Source organism: Wyeomyia smithii, chromosome 1, assembly GCF_029784165.1.
Source record: "Wyeomyia smithii strain HCP4-BCI-WySm-NY-G18 chromosome 1, ASM2978416v1, whole genome shotgun sequence".
NCBI classification, from domain to species: domain Eukaryota; kingdom Metazoa; phylum Arthropoda; class Insecta; order Diptera; family Culicidae; genus Wyeomyia; species Wyeomyia smithii.
This window is the reverse complement of record NC_073694.1, coordinates 150,140,553-150,165,354: the sequence shown is the minus strand read 5'-3', so window position 1 is coordinate 150,165,354 and position 24,802 is coordinate 150,140,553. Positions and strand designations below refer to the sequence as shown.

Genomic DNA, 24,802 nt, shown 5'->3' with positions numbered 1-24,802 from the left:
ATGGATACAATTATAAGACAGGAGCCTTATATGAATGCAAATTTTAAATAATCGTTTTTCGTGGTGAAAGCAAAAACGCGTTAAGTTACAAATAAATACTCTGCCAAATACTGAAAATTCAACATATTAAAGATTAAACGATGCGATGGAGTTTGAGACCTTTTTACAACAAACACGAGCGTGCGATACAATCTCGAATCTCTAGCCCCCTTGTGGGCTCAGATTTCAATACATCAACAATCTACTGTTATACGGAGTAATATGTAACATCTGCATCATTGACAGTTTAAATTTGATAAGTCCATTTGTCTCTTATCCATGTATTTTAACTTTGGTAGGATAAAACCCAAGATGACTAGAACAAGATATCTGACTTCTATAGTTTTTTCATACCTTTTTACCCACGACACCTTTACAACGGTTAGTGCTACCATCTGATGACTTGAATAAAACTGTGGTTAATAGCAAAATCGATTTATCGTGCATGATCCGCCAGATAAAAATGAAAACTAGATATCAGCACCATATAAGGATATTGAAAATTACATGGCAAGACCATACAAGGACATTGAAAAAAAAAATTTCTTCACCTTTCGCCATCTTGCCATCATTATCAAATTACCAGTATACAAATTAGTTCGACTTTCGTTCACGCGCAACGGCAATACTGTCCGCTGCATACTGCAAGAGTCAGCTATCTTATACTAGTCATCTTTGATAGAACCTAACTTTTATCTTGAACTTTAGAGACTTCATTATGAAGTTCAGTGTAAATATACTCTATGTGACGGTAATAATAAAGAGCAACTAGATCCGGCTAATGAGATAAGACTGCTTGGCACCTGCCACTAGATCAAATATTTGACAGTCATGATCTTTGTGCAAGGTGGGGGGTCCATTTGGAAGAAACAAGCAGTAAAAATAGCCCCATGGAGCTTGGTGATTGGCTCCAGAAAGTCGCACTGATTTTGTTTGCAATGGTAGTACTCAACGGATTAGATAATGATATTGTATATTGGACACCAGTCTCGTCAAATTGCTATAGATTATTCGTATAATTAGTGTAAGCTGTCTGCACCTATTATCAATCGAGCTCCGTGCATTGCGTATCGGGTGATTTGATGTGGTGTTGTGTTTAGCTGATCAACAGATCTAAATTATTTTTAGTAAATAATTTAGTGATGTTATATTGTTATTGCGGTACCAGTTATAATTATTCTATAGTCAAATGGTTTACAAGATATCTGACTCTTGCCATATGCAACGGACACGATTGTCGCATCGCGTGAATGACAGTCGAACTATTTTGTGTACTGGTAGTTTGATGATGACGTCAAAGTGGCGAAAAGTGAGCAATTTTTTTTCGATATCCTTTTCCTGCCACGTAGTTTTCAATATCCTTGCACGGTGCGGCCATCTGTTTTTCAACATCTTATATGGTGTTGCCATCTAGTTTTCAATTTTATCTAACGAATAATGCACGATGAATCGATTTAGTTAATAATCATAGTTTTATGCGCATTTAAGTTAACAGATTGCAACACTAACCATTGTGAAGGAAAAATGGATAAAAAAAACTGGAAGGCTCTTGTTCTAGTCATCTTTGATGTACTGCATTAATGGCGGGAGTAGTTTGATTTGAATCATACTCGCAACCATTCAACGTTTCTTTTATTAGGATACAAATTCAAGGGATCCAATTATCAGTAGGAGGCGGTTTTCTCTTTTTTTTTCGAGGTGAAAAAAGTGATACAATAGAAATACTCTTCGGGTAAGAAATGATCTTATAACAACCTTGCACTGCGGCTCGAGTTGGATGAACGTGCATGATTATAAAATATGCACTTAAGGTATTTATACAACATGGTTATAAATATAATTTGAATACGCAACTATTCCACCACAGTTATTTCACAAATTTGTATATTTACAGTTATCAGTGCTTTTAAAGCAAAAAATTAGCCTGAAACATAATATATATTTATTTTTTGACAGATCTTAACAACACTCACGGAACGCGACGAGAGACAGGACACAACACTTATTGTTCTAACAAAATAAGAACAATAAGTGTTTTGTCCTGTCTCTCGTCGCGTTCCGTGAGTGTTATCGGGGTTCTTACGTTGGCACAAACCAATGAATATTGAGATCTTAACAAGAATGCATGATTATATGTCGAAGATCCTTCCGAGCATGAAAATATTTTTATTGGGCTGATAAAAGGGTTGAATTATGCACACCATTGGAGTCGAGTGCAAAATTGTCAAAAAGTCCACTATTCTGTTTTTTTTAATCCAAAATCACCCTGAAAAAATTTAAGAAAAAACACCTTTTTGAAGCCACTTATGTGAGACGATTCAGAATCAAGCAGTAGTAGATCATCCGAAGCTTTCAAACATTTCGTGCCAGCAAAATTTTTATTCATGTTTTTTTTGTTATGCACTTAGCTACCGGTAAATTACAAGCAATGTAATTTTTGTTTAATCGCGTGATCAATCTGATTAGTTCAGGGTCAATACACATAACTGAATGCTGATTTATTTTAAGCGCAACGCAATTATCTTATCAGAAGGCCTCAACCCACGATTAAACCGTATTAGATAACTTCCAAGGTGATTTTTCTGTATATAAGCTACAACCACCATTCCGTAATACTTTGCTGTATCCTGTAGTATCATCAACCGAATAACGATGCGTGAATACTTGCTCGTTGCAGTGCTGCTTCCGGCTCTAGTTCTAGGCCAAACTCCTATCATGTCATGTGAGTACAGCTTTGGTCCAGCGAATCATCAAAACACTAACACTAATTTATTTTCGAAACAGGCCCGAACGGAGCCCCAGTGCCAAGAGAGGTTGACCTGAACGGTTGCACTACTGCACCGTGCAATATTCCAGCCGGTGCACCGATAGTGGCCCACGCAAAGGGAATCGTTAGCCCCGTCGCCACAGAAACCTTGACTGCACATATTTCCATACGGTTACTGGGTCTCGAGATTCCATTCCCGATTCCAGAGTCGTTAGTGGACGCGTGCGCTGCCGGTACAGAGCCCGGTACCTGTCCCGTGTCGGCAGGTCAGGAATTCGATTATACACTGAATTATGAAGGTGATCCGCCTCCGGTTTCGGGAGTTACAGTGCAAATCGAGGTTGGACTAGCTGCCGACGATGGTTCGGACGTAACTTGCGTAGCTGTTGATGTGTATATTTCTAATTAGATTAAAATAATGATTTGAAATGTTCTCAATAGAAGTGCTTCAATACATTTACTAATTATTGAGCTATAGTATTATTTGTTTGTTTTCAACAACGTGTCTTTTATGTGTTATAAAAAAATTAAAAAGTTTCTGTAGTAAAGTTTCTGTTAGAAAGCGATAACGCAAGCCCATCGCTGTGTTAGCGTCATTCAAAATAATTCTTACAGAAAATTTATGCAAAAAGTCCAAGGTAATTTGTCAAATCTTTCGATTTCTCAAGTTACAATCTACCGTCCGATTTCTCAAGTTACAATCTACCGTCCGACGATTTACTGCATCTCCATTGAAAAAAACTCACTCACTTTCCTCCAGATGTAGTGGATTTCGTCGGTGAGATCTGAGCTTCCTAGTGGCTGTTTGTGCACATACGCTTATGGAAGCTAAACAGGACAATTAATCGACTGTTCTATACTGGCGTTCCAAGCATAGTTGCCCCATGTTCTACACAAACCTTATGTTCGCTGCGACATAGGCTGACCAGACGTATCGTTTTAAACGGGACAGTGCCGTTTTTTCGGCCTTTTTTAATCGTCCCGTCTTTTTGTCATTTTGTGCCGTTTTTTGGGATACTCTCTGAAATTTTTTCGAATAAAGCTTCAATGAACACAGAGTCGTGACAGTGGCAAACCGTTGCACACTGGGAAAAAATGAACCCAAATTCCCACTAATTAGAAGCCGCTGGACTGGAAACCTGAAATATAGCATTTCTTATGTAAAATTGGTCAATAAATCGATTGGTGAATGTTTCATCCTGTGCAGGGCACGGAAAATCGTTTATTTTGGATCTTTTCACCTTGTTTTTGCGTATTTTTGGAAATATAGACCTTTTCCTGTGCCCTGCACAGGATGAAACTATCACCAATCGATTTATTGACCAATTTCACATAAGAAATGCTATATTTCAGGTTGCCAGCCCAGCGGCTTCTAATTAGTGGGAATTTGGGTTCATTTTTTCCCAGTGTGCGTTGGGTTCGAATATTTTACGAAATGGAAAAATTACTTCTAAGTTGCCAGGAATTTGTTTAAAGTTATTGCATACCCTTTGCATCTTTCTGGTAGTATCACGCCTATTCCCTATCCCAAACGGTATGTGGACTGATGAAAAGTTACGATTGTAAGCTGAGGCCATGGAAGCCAAGATAATTGATAGGCAAAACTTCGATTTTTTTTGTCACAACTTTCACGACCATTTTTCCGAAAATTACACTTTATTGTGCATCAGCCAAATATTTCTTTGTATCGAATGGGGCAGGTGCAGCAAAACAATCAATGCTTTGGTTAATCAAAATTTTCAGAAATCTATCTTCTTAAGTGTCCCGTTTTTGAACCCATATGTCCCGTTTCCTTCCGAGAAAATCTGGTTAGCCTACTGCGCCAACTATGCTTGGAACGACAGTATACTGCCGTTCCAATCATAGTAGTCCCATGTTCTACACAAACCTTATGCACCCTGGAACAACTATGCTTGGAATGACAGTATAGATCACCGAACCTACTAAATTCGATGCAGTCGGTCGATTGACTGCTGTATTTATCAGTGAACAGCCGACTCCATCTGTAAATTGACTATTTCGGTTAAGGTGAAACAGTATAAGAACCAAAATGGCCGATTTGCAATTTTAAAAGACTCAATACTCGGAAAAAGTTAATGAATCACCTGTGAAAGCATATTCTCATGATTGCTGGGGTGATGCAAACATGAGGATATGTTAGTCTGTGGTCGGACAATATCTTAAAATCTAAGGAACCAGCAAAAATGTACTAAATCTTAGTAGCTTCCATTTACGCCTAAAAATATCGAAGTCAAACAATGCCTTCTGCAAGTTGTCAGGTTTAGCGAAACATACCTACATACGGACAACATACATCCACACATAAAAACATTGTTCAATTCATGGAATCAGTTGGTATACAACCGTTGGTTCTTCGAGCCTTTGATGCATTTTGCGTTCACCACACCTTTTTTTTATCTTTTATGTTAGTAGAACAACTAGCTGGATTGTTGGTACCGAACGCAGCGGATTTTCCGGTGTTGATGTTGCTGTGAAAAAGTGTTGGGGATGTGCTAAAGTAGGTAACTAATTTGTTCAGCTTCTATGGCAGCAATCTCAGGTCCCGTAACCTTGACGATGTACGACGTTGATTAATTCAAGTGTTCGATGCGCATGAAGCACGGAGATTGAATAAGTATTTTGGGAGTTCAGGGCCAAGACACAGAGAGCCTGAGATCTAAATTATATAAAAAGAAAAAAAAAAAAAAGCAAATAATTATATTGGTTCTTTGGCTTCGACCGACAGCATTGAGTTATACCTGGTAAGTGATTTGGGGTAGTGAAATGTCTGGATTTGGCACACTAGGAGCCGAACATGATATGAGTGATAGCGATATCTTCAGACTGGGTATTCCTGAAATATACATGATATTTAAGGTGGTTATCTAATCGTAATACCTCTTCGGTACTATTTGCGATTCAATCATATTGACGTCTGTTGAATGGTGATTTGATATCACATTACGCGAAGATAAACTTGGGAGTAAAAATACTGTAATCGTATATAAACATTGAAAACGTTAACGCTGGGAAGATTTGTCCAATAGTTACCTTCAAATCGGTCTCCTCGACAAGTGTAGTGATCTTGCAATGTTCAAATTTTTACTCGTAGCAGCACTTGTGCCAGCACTGAGTCTGGCTCAAAGTCTCTTTCCACGACAATGTAAGTTTTTGCGGCAACTCAACAATCAATTGTAACAACCTAAGGCATTTCTTATTACTGATCAGGTCCAAACGGTGCCTCAATGCCGGCATACATGGAGATTAACGGTTGCACCACATCACCTTGTACGATTCCGGTCGGAGATCCGATTGCTGCCTATGCCAAGGGCATTGTGAGTCCGGTGGCCACGGCAACCCTAACGCCCAGCTTGGCGATCCGGTTACTGGGTCTGGAAATACCGTTCCCGATTCCGGATGAACTTCAAGATGCTTGCGCTGTCGGCACGGAACCTGGAACCTGCCCGGTAGCGGCAGGTCAGGAATTTGACTACATCCTGTACTACGAAGATGAACCGTTCCCGATCTCAGGTGTAACGGTCGAAATCGAGGTTGGACTGAAGGCCGATGATGGTAGCTATATTACGTGCGTTGCTTTCGATGTTTACATTCAATCGTAAAGTAGCTAGGATAAATAAATGTTCTGTTTCGGTAAAGTTGACCAATAGATATCAGTTTTTTAACTTTTTCGCATTTCACGAACGCGAGTTGTCTTATCCCAACCAAACTGCATGAATCGTAAGCTCTAAGGGCATCCTTAACAGTGCGCTACTATTTGAGTTGTTATGGCGACTGTGTACAGCACGGCTATTTTACCCACTCACCCGCTTTTACACCGGTCGTTGCTATCGTCTCTGTTTGACGTTTCATCCAGCATAAACTTTTAGCAGCGCTGTTACCGGGCTGCCAAATTTGAGAGCGCGATGCTTCCCGGAGGCCCGGCTACTATTTCTCTAGCGCGTTTAGCAGCGACCGGTACGGTATGAAGTGATGATAGAGCGCTGCCAAAAGGGGTATAGAAGCGCACTGTTAAGCCTGTATCAGGCTAACCGTTGTAGCGGTTGACCGCTACCGTTCCGTTCCTTTTCGACCAATCAGAGCACAGCGGTCGACCGTCGCTTGTTGTTGTTGCAAAAAATAGAATCTTTTCTATTTTTGCCGCCGACCGTTCCCAACGGTTGCCGGCTGCTGTCATTGACATGGCGAAGGCAAACGAATCTCTTCACACCTACACAAGATCACATATAGAGACTTGACGAATGAAAATGTGTACCGTTACTATGACCCGGAAGACAAAAGTATGTTATTGAAACATGTCTTTTGGATGATTCCTGAAGAAAAATCCTGAAGATAGAGGTGTCGCATGTTATATTTTATTGCAGATATGTAAATTCTCCAATTACGAGTTCCTTCGGGGCATCCAGGTTATATTTAAAAATATGCCTGATATGAAAGATTCCTGATGGAAAATCCTGAAGATGGAGCTGTCTCATGCTATATTTTTATGCAGAAATGTAAATGTCCCCTGATACAGGTTTCTCTGGGGATTTCCGGATGAGAAATAGCCACTTCTCAATGAGCTCTTTGCCGATTCCCGATTTTGATGAAACATTAACTTTAGAAATGGTTTTTTCATCTATGCCAATGATGCAAATAAGCATTTTTATCAGGTAACCAATTATCAAATCCATCCAAAAATTAGCAGGTTTGTCATGCCTTCCGGCACTTGCCTATTCTACTTATTTTGACCCATGTACATAGGCTTACCGGTGTGTAAAAATTACAAAATATGTCGAATAAGTTCCGAAAAAATCGTTGCAATTCTCAATTTTAGTCAGTAAAAGATAAATGTAAGATTAGGTTTGAGTTTTATTTCAATTCAATTTTTGTTTGAAATTTTCACTTCATTTTCATTTTCATAATTTTAATAAATAACTAACTGATACTACTACTAACTAACTAACTCACTAATAATCATACTACTAACAATGGCAACTGTACAGAAAACAGGTATGAAGCAGATTCAACGTATTTAGCAACTAGTACTTCTGCTATCGGTCTGTCCCCAGGCTTCAAGCAGAGTGTTTTATTAAGATGAGCACACCACTCGTCGCAACAATCAGCTGAGAGCAAATACCTGTAAAAATATAGAACGACGTATTAGTATCCGGTGAAAGCCATATATTCACGCAAACCTACCACTGAATAGCAGTATTGCCTTGCTTTGCTAGTACCAGCGATTCAACATCATCCGGCGACGCTGGACGCCGAAATTGTAATAATAATTTGTTTAATCGAGAGCATACCAGTCTCGGTGCAATAGTTACTTTCTGAGTGCAGCGCACTTCTGCAAATCGTTTTTCATCATCAGGATTGGTCCAATAGCGAAGGACATGACCATACAGTCGATACCAGCGCCGATGCCGTGCTCCGAACCCGGATACATACGCGAACACCGTCAGAAATCCATGATTATCAGAGTAACGGGTAATTCGCAATTCACCTTCACATGAACAATAACTTCCAGAGGACGACCGCATTTGGTCCAATTTATTCGCTGGATTTCCTTCAACGGTAATGTTACAAAACCGTACTGGAAGCTGAAGATGAATTCCTTGCGTGAGTTAGCATCACCAAACACTACGGCACTACACAAACATGACATAAACCCGCAATCGCAGCAGGAAAAAAAGCTGAGTCCGACCGTTTGACTATGTTTCTTCAGAGGAACACGAACGGTCAAGTTTTTTTCACTTACACTGTTTAGTTTTAACTTTAACAAATGAAATACACAGATTTAATAAAAACAAGTGGCGCACAATCAAAATAAAACTTCTTGTTTTTCCTTCCCGTTGGTCGAAATTTGGCGTCGCCAACCAGCGTTGCCGGTGCTATTGATGTTTTGACTGGCTGTCGTGTGTGCTAAAAAGAGAAGCACACATTTTCATTCGTCAAGTCTCTATATGTGATCTTGTGTAGGTGTGAAGAGATTCGTTTGCCTTCGCCATGTCAATGACAGCAGCCGGCAACCGTTGGGAACCCAAGTAACACACAAAACATGTTAGAAAATAAGTAACAGCGAAAGTAGTCATATAAGTGTACTACAAGCGCAATTGAAAACTTGTGTTATTATATTGTGTTTGAAGTTGTTTTTCATCAGTAATACAACTGCATTTCGAAAACAAGCTCGTTTTTTCTGGTTTTGGAGATGTTTTTAATAACATGAGTTCAAGAATGACAATCACTATCACTTGGTCTTTTCGTAAGACTTTACACCATCTAATAACAACACTACGTACCTGTAAAATGATTTTCCTTAGTACAATAGTCGTAGCATTCAACACCCAACTTAAAATTACTTAATCAAATTAATATTTAAATTATATGAACGATTTCTATATTTATTCGAAGCGGGTCGAAACGCGCCATCAAAAGATAAACACAACGCTTGCAGTGTAACCAATATCACTTCAGTTTTTTGTTATTGTATATCTAACAACGTTTTCTAGTTTTGTTAGATTTTGTATCCAGATAACGTACAAACTATGCGAAAACAATTTCAATATTCAAAGGAAAGAAACAACTCTTTTTGAAGAGTTGAATATAAGTTTTTGTCATCATTTTATAATCAATGAAAACTGCCACTGATAAAAGCAATTGTCGATCTAGTTGCACTGCGCAGACACAACACATTTGCGCATGCGCTTGTTAACAGTTGTCATAGCAACAAATTTGCGCATTGCCGTATTAGTACTCGAGATGTATTTTGCCACTAATTATATCAAGTTGGCTTGCTTTCATGCAGTTATCGGTACTTGTTCTACTAGCCTTCATGTTTTGCGCCTTTCTGATGATATTGCTGTCATGGAATAGGTAACGTCAACTATTTCATACCAACGTGTGTTACTTGGGAACGGTCGGCGGCAAAAATAGAAAAGATTCTATTTTTTTGCAACAACAACAAGCGACGGTCGACCGCTGTGCTCTGATTGGTCGAAAAGGAACGGAACGGTAGCGGTCAACCGCTACAACGGTTAGTCTGATACAGGCTTTAAGGATGCCCTAATGCAGCGGTTCTCAACCTGAGACGCGAAAGCCTTCAGGGGGTACGCGGATGGTGTTGTTTTATGCGCGCATGAGAGACGACCCAGCAATGCTAATGCAGTCAAATCTCAAACCAGAACATGAAATTCTGCCGTGTGAAGATTACGTGGTGAAGTATTTGGCAAAAGCGCATAGCGATCTGACATTGAGTTGCTGCAGAATGGAATCTCCAGCTGCTACCGAGTGGATATTATCAAATTTCCATCAATACAATCATCATAAAGAGCGTCCGTCAGGCGTAGAGTTGGTAGGGAAAACAGAAATAATTTTTTGATTTGTGTTTCTTCTAGTAACTAACGAGGCTTATCTAAATATCTACGCTGGGTTCTTTTCTGCGCAGGTTATTTTTATGCCCTTTTTCAAACACGATTTTTTGACGTAGGACTACATCTTTATTTTCTATACTGGAATGCATTCTGTAAAAAAGGGAATGAAACTGGCAAATGTAGCGTCTGATTTCAAACGATAATAACAGCATAACCACATAAAGAATAACAATAACCAACATATTGTTGGATAGATAAAATGTTGGAGATTTTTGTAATACGCTTGTTATTATTATTTCATTGCTAAGCGGTAAAATAATAAAAAAATTCAATGACAAATTTACGCAAACAATGAACATGCGAGCATTCCTAGCACAGACGACATGAATAGACACCAATCATTCCCTGTGATATTCTTTGTATTAATACCAACTAATTTGATGTCTAGAAGGTAAAGATTTTTTGAAAAATTTGAAACAATCCTTTTTCTTGAACAATTTCTAAATCGGCTGTATATGTGTAGCAGAGATCCGCAAGTCTCTCGTTGTCTATGATTGCAGTGGTACGCTTCTATTCGTACATTTCATAACACTTTGCACAAATTTTTCAAAAAAATCATTGTTCGGATGATTCCAGTACTTTACGTTAGTAACACCCCAGCAAACAATTTTGTTGATTTACAGCTTAATAAGCTATTATTCAGTGGATTTCGGCTGAACTATAGCTTAACAAGCTGTTATACAACAAAATTGTTCGTTGGGACCTAAGGGAAGACAACTCGGTACAGATTTGCATCCACTTTGGGAACCACTCGCTGATTGGTTGAAATTGAAAACCCCAATTGCGTTAAAATTTATCATCAGGCTTGCTGGCAGTGTTGCTGAACAACATTGTTCGTTGTTTTGATTAATGTTTTTTTAATGATGTCACCTGTTATAATCTATAATAATTTCAAGTGAACATTAAAAAAAAGTACAAATATGGGCATAGTAAGAGATCCGACTTGGATCATCGCTAATATCAATTACTAAAAGATCCAAAAGTGCGCAAGGAGTGATTACGGTTTTGCGTGAAGCATAAGAACAGCATACCACTGCTCAATGTCGGGAGTAAATAGTGTTGTATGAGCTCATTTCTACTTTTGAATCCGTTCAGGATTAAGTTTGGAACAAACCTGTTGAGGCTAGGGTGGTTTACCGGTAAAACAAAAACCGGTAAAACCGATATTTTTCCAATACCGAAATACCGGTATTGAAGAGGCGAATAAACCGGTATTTCCGGTATTTTTCTTAAAATTAAAAAAATTGATTGTCACAATATTAATAAATCATTGCAAGGTTAATGAATGCTACCATCTTAGGTAGGCGTTACAAAACACATGACGGTGTATATAATAAATATATTTAGAGAAAAGCAACATTGAATATTAATTTACTCTAACCTATTTGTCAATTTTTGTTTCCTTCTTGTTTGTTCTGCTTGGATTCAGATGATGTATTTGTGTGTATCGATAATATGTCAAAAAACTTCATATCAATAAAGCAAGACATTTATTCTTTAAGTAGAACAGCTAATCTCTTTACACACTCATACTTACAGAGGCAACCCGTGAATATTGAACCTACCAGTTCAACTACAAATTCTGAAAATCATAGTTTGAGGCAGTAATCACAATCTTGTCCGCGAACAAACGTAAATCGTTATTCGTTTTGTGCTATTTAAAGGTAAAACTAAAGTATATATATATATATATAAATATATATATATATATATATATATATATATATATATATATATATATATATATATATATATATATATATATATATATATATATATATATATATATATATATATATATATATATATATATATATATATATATATATATATATATATATATATATATATATATATATATATAAATTTGGGTTAGAGATTATTTTTTGTTTGGCGTCTCCGTGTGCATTGCACAGGTTGCGACTAGTTATGAACAAGTTGTTCCTGATGCAAAGCGTTTACAGGATGAAATAATCAATCAATAAAGAATTTCGTCCTAAAAATTACTGCTCCTTATTCTTGAGAAAGTGAAATTTAAATAGCTGTAGCATGGTCAAAGCTTTGTTGCCCAAACCGCAGCGAATTTTATAATAATTCTAGCTGAGAAAAATGCTTCCTCAGGATCAACTGAATTTGGAAGAACTGTTTAAAGAGCTTCAAACAGAATAGAGAAGCATTTACCTTCGATTCCTTCGGATTCGTAGAATGTAAATTCTTGTCTGATCGTCATTTCATTTTCTTCTTCATTCATTTCCTCTTCTCAACAGTTTCAATAATTGTTCCTCTAAGAATTTTCAATCTATACATTAATTTAAAACTAAGTTTCGCGATGTGAAGGAAATTTGAAAGAAAAATCTGCATGTTTTTTTTATCAATATAAGTTTCGAAATTATGTTCTTCGTATTCATATCACTGAATTCATTCATTCAAGTTTTCCAAACACTGTTAAATTTATCCAGTGTTGTATCTGGATCGAATACACAAGAGATCAAAACAAGTGGTCCAAATCTTACAGAAAAAAAACTGGGTCGTAATGAAGCATAGGTACTCATAAATGCAAAAACATAATTATGCAGTAACATAGATGCGACCTGAAATGCTAGGCAAAACATAAATTTCAAATCCAAATTTCTGTATATATTTTATAATTTTTCAGTTTTATTTTCAAATATTACAGAGAGAATGACTTGCGTTTTTCCACGGGCATGATTGTCATTATTTCTCCAAACTATGATTTTCAGAATTTTGTAGTTGAACAAGTAGGTTTAAAGACCACGAGTCGCCCCTGGTTTTTATTAGTCAAAAAAAAATAAAAATACCGGCTTTTTACCGGTTTTACCGGTTTTTATTTTTATGAATACCGAAATACCGGTTTTTCGAAAAGTCGGTAATACCGACCACTCTAGTTGAGGCATATTGCTTCTGCGGAAAATACAATTCAGATGAGTCAATGGATGAATCATAATCATTGATGGATGACACATTCGATTTTAAGTATATTAAAGATGCAGGTTCTCCGGTAACCCTCAGACGGTAAAACTATCGCCTGCAGGAGGAATTGTGCATAATGGTGATAATGAGCATTAAAACATTCAAGAATTTTCCGAGTGAATGGCAACACTTACGAAAAATACAACAGGGATCATCGAGGTGGATGAGGAAGAAGAGTAAGAAGCCAGATGTCGCCCCTTAGAGTAACACCGCTGTCGTGTTCGCGCTGCGTCATGTATTCCAACATCAGCGCCAGCGTTACTGCATGTGTTAAATGTGGAACCACAAAATATGTATGACACTGCATGACAGCGCCCCAGACGGCGTTTTCGCGTGATGATTGTTATTCGATTGGAAATTTGAAATGACCGTTTTCTGTGGCGCTGTTAGTGTCAGCAGGATCGTAGCGCTAGGCCCGCAATTGTCCTGTACACTAAACAGTTGTCTGCGAAGTCTGTGTATAAATAAACAGAAGGTCAAGTTCCGAATCGGAATGTAGCACCAAGGCACAGACTAACAAACATAACACGTCGAACAAATTTTCAATGAAATCATCGTTTGGATGATTCCACTACTTTACGTTAGTAACACTAGCACCATCTGCTGTCGTGTTCGCGCTGCGTCATGTATTTCGACATCAACGCCAGCGTTACTGCATGTGTCAAATGTGGAACTACAAAATATGTACGAGATTGTATGACAGCGCCCCAGACGACGTTTTCGCGCGATGACTGTTATTCGATTGAAAATTTGAAATGAATGTTTTTTTCGGCGATTGAGCTAGGTTCCAGTGTTACGTCTGTTAGTCTGTGACCAAGGCTTTGCTTTATTTTTTGTTAAAAGCTTGACAGCTTTGAGAGACGTGTTCCAAAGTCCGATTGAGCTGAAAAATTTGGAAAACTATTTTCAGAATTATTGTGCACATGCCTATCTATTTCAACAAAAAATAAATCTCGTTTAGGACAGGGAAGACCACACGACTAGGTAGATTAACTCATATTTACATTGCCGTTTCATGCACAGCCTTAGCACACGTCTTGCCACTCAAATAACAGTCGTCACGCAACAACACCATCGGATTGTGGTACCCAATGTGACACATGCACGGACGTTAACGCTGATGTCGAAATACAGGGCGCAGCGCGAACACGGCAGCAGATGGTGCTAGTGTTCCTAACGTAAACTACTGTTATCATCCGAATGATGATTTGATTGGATTTTTTTTTTCTAAGTGTTACCAGAGAGAACAGACATTTTTTGAAGTATGCGTCAACACTTGAAACCGTCATTTTCAACGTAAGCGGTAATACTTCCGCTACATGGCGCTCGTGTCATTTAAAAATCAAGCACTGATATTGATAAAATATCGCTACGGCAACATTTATGCAGTGCAACTGGGGTACCACAAAACAAATGTCGCTAGTGTTTTAATGTATTTTGATTCAAACTTTTACACACGATTTTCAATGTTTTTCTTTGTCAAGATTTGAGATAGGTTTTTTATATAAAGATTTCAGTAACGTAGTTGAAAAGAGAAGAGTAGACAAATCACTTTTTAACGTTTTCTATGCAATGGTACATTCTGTAAAAGCAAAAAAAATAACATCGGCCAAATGTTAAGTAAGAATTTTTAAATCGTTACGATAATCAATGATGGACATATTTGTGACATGCCAGCTATCATTATTACTACATTTTTCAGTGGCGAAAATTGATAAAAAGTTTCCAGGCCAAACTTCCGCGAACAATGAACTAATCACGTGCGAACATGCCTAGCACAGACATCATGATTCTCTATATCATCTCACGGTGATATTCTCTACATCAGTACCGAACAAATTTTGACAAAATTTCCCCTTCCCAACAGGTCAACTAATGTTCCGTGTGCCCATTCGATATCTCGATGGTGAAGCATATCTGAAAACTTAGATGAAGAAAAAAAAGCATATCTGAAAAGTCGGCAACAACATTTATTCAATGATCTGCTTCAAAAAATTAAAACTTGAGAATGATGTCTTGAAGTAAAACATCAAAGATGACTAGAACAAGATTCCTGACTCGTTTAGTATCTATCGGACACGATTGTCGCTGAGCGTGAACGAAAGTCGAACTAACTTGTATACTGATAATTTGATGATGACGGCTAGGTGGCGAAAGGTGAAGCACTTTATTTTCGATATCCTTGTATGGTCTTGCCATCTGATTTCTAATCATCTAATTTTCAATATCCTTATATGGTGGTGCCATTTAGTTTACATTTTCATCTGTCGGATTATGCACGATTAATCGATTTTACTAATAACCAGTTTTATGCACATTTAATTTATCAGATGACAGCACTAACCGTTGTAAAGGTGTTGTGGGCAAAATGTATGAAAAAACTTCGCTTTGCCATGGTATGCGTCTTCTTATACTCAGGTTTCAATGCAAATCAAATGCAAAAACACGTCGGAATACCGTGGATTCCAATAAAAATCAAAGTTAAAATGATTAGGTTGGTTTATTGGTATTCAGGTTAAAGAGCATTTAGAGCGTGTGATTTTTTTCAGTGTACGATTTGTTTGGGTATTTGCGTAAGTGAATAAAGGAAGAAATTTTTTATTTTGTCATCACGCACATTTTGACGTATGACTACACTGCGGGTCTGCACAAACATGCTTTATTCAATCGCAAAACCTGACGTATAAAATGTCAGGTATGTTTGCGGTGTAGCTATACCAGAAGTATACTTTTCTGCCCCTGTTTACATAGTTGACGTAACAACCAACACCATCATTGCGAGAAAAACGCGTTTTTGTTAACCCAAATCATTATATTGAGATACAATTTCATCAAAATAGTCTGTCAATTTTGTGAAAATCAAATGAAAATGTTTGAATAGAGGCCCCATGGACTATACGAGTTTGCCCGTGGTAATTGAACCAGAAAAACCGCTACACCAGTTTATGCGAATAACTTCAATTTAGGCCCCCAGACAATGCTAAACCTGCCGGATATGGATTACCCAAGTAACCGTAAGCATTAGACCACAGCATTTTATTGGCACTAATTTAGCATTCTCAATGCCAAATAGCTCTGTATCAGCTAATCTAATGCGCATAAACTTTATATGAAAATTGCTAATGTTTAACAACATTATGGTAAACTAGCATTACTGACAGCAAAATATGCGTTTATAATGCTACCGTGAACGCTAAGATGAAGTGCTTGAATGCGTTTGGAAAAAGCTTTTAACTTTTTCGTGCCGAAGTGCCAACAACAAGCTTAAAACGAGCGGTGATTCTTAAAAACGTGTAAACTCTGCTCATTCACCTAATTCAGCAGCGGCTAAAACAACAACGAACGAAAGCATAAAAACAACCATATGAATTACGTTTGAAGATTTTCATTGATTATATTTTTCTCGTTTTTTTATTGTTTTGTTTCTCAACGCAAATATCAAAGAAGAGCTCCAAATAAGCAATTATGATGCATAATAAGGGATGCCATCTGTAGCACTTTATTGGCTTGCTATTTCGCCTTTTCAACAATATATCATATGTATAAGCACTTACCCAGAATGCTGTAATCAAATATAGTATTGTTATAGGGCAATGATTTAGTGCTTACTGGTTACTTGGGTACTCATGCCTCTGATTTGTGCGTTACATTTGCACGTACATAAATTTGTATGAAAATTTGTATAGGAAAAGTTTTTCGCATGTTTCTTCCTAGAGAGCTATCGATCAATCCACTTCCGGTAGTGTCAGGATTGTTTGGGGCCCCAAATAGAACCATAAAAACTTTCTGGCAAATCGATTTAGTTTACCCACCGTAATATACACACACGTTTTAATTATTTCATCTGATGCAAATATCCACTAGTAGGGAGAAAGGACACGGTGACTTTAGACCTTCCGAGGCTGAGTGTTTTTGAAAATATTGATATACAACACAAGAATTTAATCCCCTTTTCCCCTCTCCAGGGAATACTTATCGAATTAAACAACTTAACTTAAACAAACAGACAGTAGTTAGACAGTCGAATAAAACGACTTGACATAGACAATTGCACCTTGTATGGAGTGACGCCAGTTTTGCAACCAATTGGCAGTTACGCCAAAACGTTTTTCCAATATTTCTCAAAAGTTTCAGAACAAAATACTTTACTTTTCGTTTGTAGTGTATGTATCTTAGGTAAAGGAAGCTGAATCAACGAAAAAGTGAATTTTGGTCATTTTGGCTCTTACGTCAACTATGTAAACAGGGGCAGTTTTGCTCTGTGGCTATTCGTTTTTGGTTTTCGAGCTAGAGAAATTCTTGGTATTCTTTCAATAACCACGATAGGCGTAACATCAGAAAGTCTAAATAAAATTATTCGGGTGTTGTCAAAGATGAGTAGAACAAGATACCTGACTTCCAGTTTTTCATACATTTTTCCTACGACACCTTTACAATAATTAGTGCTGCCATCTGATTACTTAAATGCGCATAAAACTGGATATTTGCAAAATCGGTTTATCGAGCATAATTCGCCAGATGAAAAAAAACTAGACGACACCACCGTAAAAGGATGTTGAGAATTAGATGGCAGGACCATACAAGGATAGTAGTTATACAAAAGTTAGTTCGAGTTTCGTTCACGCGCAGCGACAATCGTGTTCGTTGGATATTAAAAGAGTCAAAAATCTTGTTCTAGACTTCTTTGAGAATTCGCAGACAGAATCAATTCGTTTGTTCTTGTGTCCAGTGACTTTCGTATTTTTATTCTCAGCCTCCCCTCAAAACTAATTTTAGGAATATGTTTATCAACACGGACATCGTCCAGCTGATTGTATTGTTTTTTGCTTGACAAGTTCTTTTTCAGTTGCCAACAATAACATTCGCTGTATTACGGAGACCTTGTAATTTGATGAAGACGGCAAGGTGGCAAAAGGTGAAACATTTTTCTTCAATATCCTTGTATGGTCCTGCCAAGTAATTTTCAATATCCTTGCACGGTGGGCAATCTAATTTTCAATATCCTCATGCGGTACTGCCATCTAGTTTTTATTTTCATCTGGTGGATTATGCTCGATAAATCGATTTTTCTAATAATAATTTTTTTGCGTATTTAAATGATCAGCTGACAGCACTAACCGTTGTAAGGTGTCGTGAGCAAAATGTGTGAAAAAACTGCAAGTCCGGTATCTTGTTTTAGTCATCTTTGCCACCATCCAAAATTGCGTTACGTGGGCGTGGGGGTGTTGAAAATTGCCAAAATCTGCGTTACGTTGAACGGATGTTCCTTTAGGTAAATATTGCTATTACGTCCACACTTATCGTGATGGTCTTTCATATCGTTATTTGCGGATTTATAGCAGAACAACATCCAAATTCATGAAAACAGTCGATTTTTAATTATTGGTAAGCTATTCTTGACGTTATTGGTAGTAAGTGCAATTAAAACAGAATATTTAGCACAACATGTTTTGCTTTTCAAAGTTAGTTAGTTGAAGTGCTTTGGAACCCTGAACAGAGAAAGAACTCAACCACCAGGGCAGAGTTTTTTTATTAAATAAAACATTAAATATGCATTATGTTATGCAACGCATTCAATTTTATTCCGAATCATGCTCCAGATTATCAAGGTCCGTAAGATTTTTAGTTGATCACAGCATTGAATCGCAAGCAGCCGAGGGCGACACCACCATCACCAGTCAAGCCAACTTCGATTTCTACCTCAACACCACGGGCCGGAACATCCAGGGAATCATCGACCAGTGCATAGTTGAAAGCGGTTCCGGCGGTCAGCGGACATCCACCCGTAATTCCAACGGCGCATGCATTTTCTAGCTCTGATGGAATTTCAAATCCAACATCCAATCCTCCCAAACGGACAACGATGTGAGCGGTAGCCGTTGCACTGTCAGCAGGACTCACAATTCCAGTAGCCAGCGCATCAACAGGAGCTCCAGCTGTCAGTTGGCACGGGCTACCGGAACAATCGTTGACTGTCAGTGTGGTGGGGGTTGGTGCTCCGTTGGGGCCTATTGCGATAAAACAAAATGAGAAATTACTGAAGAGGTTACAACTGTGGCAGGGTCAAACTCACAAGCGGAGAATTCAACGGCAGCCATGGCCATGGCTGGCACCAAAGCTAGCAGGAAGAACTTGAACATTTTGCAAGGTTGGATTACTTGAGTCGTCGGAAACTGAAGTGTGTCCCGATCTACTGAACGAACTGTATTTATGTGAATCGATCGAATCTTTGTTATTCATTTCCAGTGGTAGTCTATTGATAAGATATCGCAAACGGAGGTCAATAAGAAAACCAATTGTTAGAAAGAAGTTCGACCCGGAGCAAACACGATTTTAATTGATAATTAGGAAATTACGGTTATAAAATTACACCGCAGCTGACGACAACGTATCACGTTAAAGGACTTGTTCGTTGCAAATTCTTATCGCGTTGCCGCATACATTGCGTTGTTCCAGGCAATCCTCTTCGTGATTGAATCTACCAAAATATAAACGACCGCTGGTGCCCTAAGAACATTGATCGACCCGTGAGTGATACTGTTATGCAACTGAGAAAGGGAAATTCAGTTCAATTTATTTTTATTGCTTGAGGAGACAGTTTGCTATTCTTTGTCTAGTATTTTTTCAACAAAAATAATGTTCTTATCATCTACTTACGAGGACTCAGAATATACAGTTTTTTCCATTTTTTGTTTTATTGAAACAAAACAATAAACTACAATACTTGAAAATTGCCCAGAAGATTTACTCATATGATTTCTTATCATTCATATTTATCAATTGAACACGGATATAGATTAAAATTTTATATTTGGCTTATTTTCAGATAAACTAAGGGGGGGGGGGAGTGTTGTTACGAAGCGAACGTTAATCAATTTTTAGTTTTTTAGTTTTAGAGTTAGAGTTGAAATAACATGCTATATAGTATTGAAAATTACAACAAAAGACTTCAGCATAATTCTCCAGATGCTCGATAAATGTTTCCTATAAGACCACGCCTCCGCTATATTCAGTTTTCATCAAAAAATCAATAAATTTTAATAATTTAAATTCACCAGTATGATATTTTCATGGCTTTCGTAATTTGCTTTTCTCCATTAAACTCAAATACTCGTAAACGTTTAATTTATTTCCCCGAAAACAAAAATTTCGAGTGGAAGGAATTACTTCTCGGAAACACCATTGAATTTTTTTAACTTTTGCTTTTCCATGGTTTCCATGGGCTTTCTCATTTCGAAACTTGATTGTAGTTATTTAAAAGCAATTTTTTGTAATTATTTTCATAATTATGGTGACTTGCTGTAAACGTTTTACAAACCAGAATTATTTTTCGTGTGTGTCTACATGAATAAAATGAGCAGAGGAAACCAATATTTTTCGAAATCAGTTTGGACCCAGTTTTTCATTGGTAGACTTTCCGGCAAAGTGCTGCTTTTTGCGATAAATTCAGTTCAAATTATAAGTGCTAAATTTTAATTTACTAACTCATCATTCATTTTTCAGTAATCATGCAAGCATACATTTTGGCGTTTTCTAAATCATCAGCATTTCTAAATCATCAGCATAGGTTCAGTTTACCAAATTGACACTTTTTTAAGACTGACAGACGCAACACTTTGAACAAATTTTTGGTAAAATCATCATTCAGATGATAACAGCACTCAACTAAACTAACACTCAAACCATGTGCTGCCGTCTTCACATCATTTTCTTTTTCGACAACAGCGCTAGCGTACATGTATGCGTCAAATCATAAACCTCAAAAATGTATGAGATTGCGAAACAGCGCCTCACACGGTGTTGTTGCCTAACGACTTATATTTGACTGAAAATTTTTGCGTATTTAAGTGATCAGCTGGCAGCACTAACCGTTGTAAGGTGTCGTAAGCAAAATGTGTGAAAAAACTGCAAGTCCGGTATCTTGTTTTAGTCATCTTTGCCACCATCCAAAATTGCGTTACGTGGGCGTGGGGGTATTGAAAATTGCCAAAATCTGCGTTACGTTGAACGGATGTTCCTTTAGGTAAATATTGCTATTACGTCCACACTTATCGTGATGGTCTTTCATATCGTTATTTGCGGATTTATAGCAGAACAACATCCAAATTCATGAAAACAGTCGATTTTTAATTATTGGTAAGCTATTCTTGACGTTATTGGTAGTAAGTGCAATTAAAACAGAATATTTAGCACAACATGTTTTGCTTTTCAAAGTTAGTTAGTTGAAGTGCTTTGGAACCCTGAACAGAGAAAGAACTCAACCACAAGGGCAGAGTTTTTTTTATGAAATAAAACATTAAATATGCATTATGTTATGCAACGCATTCAACTTTATTCCGAATCATGCTCCAGATTATCAAGGTCCGTAAGATTTTTAGTTGATCACAGCATTGAATCGCAAGCAGCCGAGGGCGACACCACCATCACCAGTCAAGCCAACTTCGATTTCTACCTCAACACCACGGGCCGGAACATCCAGGGAATCATCGACCAGTGCATAGTTGAAAGCGGTTCCGGCGGTCAGCGGACATCCACCCGTAATTCCAACGGCGCATGCATTTTCTAGCTCTGATGGAATTTCAAATCCAACATCCAATCCTCCCAAACGGACAACGATGTGAGCGGTAGCCGTTGCACTGTCAGCAGGACTCACAATTCCAGTAGCCAGCGCATCAACAGGAGCTCCAGCTGTCAGTTGGCACGGGCTACCGGAACAATCGTTGACAGTCAGTGTGGTGGGGGTTGGTGCTCCGTTGGGGCCTATTGCGATAAAACAAAATGAGAAATTACTGAAGAGGTTACAACTGTGGCAGGGTCAAACTCACAAGCGGAGAATTCAACGGCAGCCATGGCCATGGCTGGCACCAAAGCTAGCAGGAAGAACTTGAACATTTTGCAAGGTTGGATTACTTGAGTCGTCGGAAACTGAAGTGTGACCCGATCTACTGAACGAACTGTATTTATGTGAATCAATCGAATCTTTGTAATTCATTTCCAGTGGTAGTCTATTGATAAGATATCGCAAACGGAGGTCAATAAGAAAACCAATTGTTAGAAAGAAGTTCGACCCGGAGCAAACACGATTTTAATTGATAATTAGGAAATTACGGTTATAAAATTGCACTGCAGCTGACGACAACATATCACGTTAAAGGACTTGTTCGTTGCAAACTCTTATCGCGTTGCCGCATACATTGCGTTGTTCCAGGCAATCCTCTTCGTGATTGAATCTACCAAAAAATAAACGACCGCTGGTGCCCTAAGAACATTGATCGACCCGTGAGTGATACTGTTATGCAACTGAGAAAGGGGAATTCAGTTCAATTTATTTTTATTGCTTGAGGAGACAGTTTGCTATTCTTTGTCTAGTATTTTTTCAACAAAAATAATGTTCTTATCATCTACTTACGAGTACTCAGAATATACAGTTTTTTCCATTTTTTGTTTTATTGAAACAAAACAATAAACTACAATACTTGAAAATTGCCCAGAAGTTTTACTCATATGATTTCATTTCATTCATTTTTTTCAATGGAACACGGATATAGATTAAAATTTTATATTTGGCTTATTTTCAGATAAACTAAGGAGGGAGTGTTGTTACGAAGCGAACGTTAATCAATTTTTAGTTTTTTAGTTTTAGAGTTAGAGTTTAAATAACATGCTATATGGTATTGAAAATTACAACAAAAGACTTCAGTATAATTCTCCAGATGCTCGATAAATGTTTCCTATAAGACCACGCCTCCGCTATATTCAGTTTTCATCAAAAAATCAATAAATTTTAATAATTAAAATTCACCAGTATGATATTTTCATGGCTTTCGTAATTTGCTTTTCTCCATTAAACTCAAATACTCGTAAACGTTTAATTTATTTCCCCGAAAACAAAAATTTCGAGTGGAAGGAATTACTTCTCGGAAACACCATTGAATTTTTCAACTTTTGCTTTTCCATGGTTTCCATGGGCTTTCTCATTTCGAAACTTGATTGTAGTTATTTAAAAGCAATTTTTTGTAATTATTTTCATAATTATGGTGACTTGCTGTAAACGTTTTACAAACCAGAATTATTTTTCGTGTGTGTCTACATGAATAAAATGAGCAGAGGAAACCAACATTTTTCGAAATCAGTTTGGACCCAGTTTTTCATTGGTAGACTTTCCGGCAAAGTGCTGCTTTTTGCGATAAATTCAGTTCAAATTATAAGTGCTAAATTTTAATTTACTAACTCATCATTCATTTTTCAGTAATCATGCATGCATACATTTTGGCGTTTTCTAAATCATCAGCATTTCTAAATCATCAGCATAGGTTCAGTTTACCAAATTGACACTTTTTTAAGACTGACAGACGCAACACTTTGAACAAATTTTTGGTGAAATCATCATTCAGATGATAACAGAACTTAACTAAAATAACACTCAAACCATGTGCTGCCGTCTTCACATCATTTTCTTTTTCGACAACAGCGCTAGCGTACATGTATGCGTCAAATCGTAAACCTCAAAAATGTATGAGATTGCGAAACAGCGCCTCACCCGGTGTTGTTGCCTAACGACTTATATTTGACTGAAACTTTTAAATATTCGTTTTATTCAGACGATGGAGCTAAGCTTCAGTGTAATGTCTGTTAATCTGTGCTGATACTAAGTGAAACGGCTGTATATAACGAAAACATAAATTGCTCTTTCACCAAGATAACACTCGTGATACGACCAATAAAGCGATTGCGCTACGAATCGGTTACTCACCCTCCGTTTTCATCAGATTTAGCTCCGATCCCCGAAATGTGACTCTCTGACAAGCGATTCAACTAGAATGAAAAGGTAACCTACTTCAAAGGACTTGACGCGTAGTAATACCAGTGGTGAGCACCATTCCGCTAATTCGCTAATCACTAATTAGTGACGCTAATATTTAGTTAGCGGTTAAGCGATTTTGCTAATTTTTGAGCTGGTTAGCGGACTGTTAGCTTCATTAAAATTTTGGCCTTCGAAACGCTAATTTTATAGAAAAGCAACAAAAAAAAAATATTTTCAAAAACTGTGTGTCGCTGATGGCGTACATAAATTGCTTTGAATAATGAACATACCTTATTGCGATAGTTACTTTTGGAACCTATGTTTCATTCAAACAACGTTCAATTTTCCTAATTGTCTAGAATACACCTCTCTAAGATTCAAGTGCTACTACTACTTTACTACTTTTTTTTACTTTTACTTCAGTTATCGTATGAGACACAAGAGCATTCTGGAGAACAAGCTCAAGGTGATCTATATTCAATTTTTGGAACGCCGAAAATTTCAGCAAATTGCAGAAATTACAGAATTACACAACTTCGGTTCTACTTTTTCAATTTGGATAATATTTGAGTTTTTAAAAACATTCCCAAAAGTATTAGTATTATTATACAAGTAGAATCACTTTTGTTGCTCCTTGTTTTCAAAAAATTCTCAAGTATGATCGTTTTGTGAATTTTGAACTTCTTTTGATGAGCAATAAACATAACCACAATCTACGATATGATTAAGTTAGCGATTAGCGATTAGCGAAAGCTCTGCTAATGTGGGTTT

General features: G+C 37.4%; 4 protein-coding genes across 4 annotated transcripts; 2 read left to right on the top strand and 2 right to left on the bottom strand.

The window, feature by feature from the left end:
* Nucleotides 1–2,644: 2,644 nt before the first annotated feature.
* LOC129718217 (NPC intracellular cholesterol transporter 2-like) lies at nucleotides 2,645–3,283 on the top strand. The gene is made up of 2 exons (XM_055668765.1): nucleotides 2,645–2,761; nucleotides 2,824–3,283. Exons 1-2 carry the CDS (start codon nucleotides 2,692–2,694, stop codon nucleotides 3,213–3,215), a joined length of 462 nt encoding a protein of 153 aa, XP_055524740.1. The 5' UTR covers nucleotides 2,645–2,691; the 3' UTR covers nucleotides 3,216–3,283.
* A 2,559-nt stretch (nucleotides 3,284–5,842) lies between these two features.
* On the top strand, nucleotides 5,843–6,475 carry LOC129718503 (NPC intracellular cholesterol transporter 2-like). The gene is made up of 2 exons (XM_055669324.1): nucleotides 5,843–5,969; nucleotides 6,035–6,475. Exons 1-2 carry the CDS (start codon nucleotides 5,897–5,899, stop codon nucleotides 6,424–6,426), a joined length of 465 nt encoding a protein of 154 aa, XP_055525299.1. The 5' UTR covers nucleotides 5,843–5,896; the 3' UTR covers nucleotides 6,427–6,475.
* A 12,303-nt stretch (nucleotides 6,476–18,778) lies between these two features.
* Nucleotides 18,779–19,450, bottom strand: LOC129718332 (uncharacterized). Its single transcript, XM_055669009.1, has 2 exons — nucleotides 19,301–19,450; nucleotides 18,779–19,235 (listed from the first exon to the last, which is right to left on the bottom strand). The coding sequence occupies exons 1-2, from the start codon at nucleotides 19,365–19,367 to the stop codon at nucleotides 18,850–18,852; spliced, it is 453 nt and encodes a 150-aa protein (XP_055524984.1). The 5' UTR covers nucleotides 19,368–19,450; the 3' UTR covers nucleotides 18,779–18,849.
* Nucleotides 19,451–21,530: 2,080 nt separating this feature from the next.
* LOC129718333 (uncharacterized) lies at nucleotides 21,531–22,211 on the bottom strand. Its single transcript, XM_055669010.1, has 2 exons — nucleotides 22,053–22,211; nucleotides 21,531–21,987 (listed from the first exon to the last, which is right to left on the bottom strand). Exons 1-2 carry the CDS (start codon nucleotides 22,117–22,119, stop codon nucleotides 21,602–21,604), a joined length of 453 nt encoding a protein of 150 aa, XP_055524985.1. The 5' UTR covers nucleotides 22,120–22,211; the 3' UTR covers nucleotides 21,531–21,601.
* Nucleotides 22,212–24,802: the final 2,591 nt, after the last annotated feature.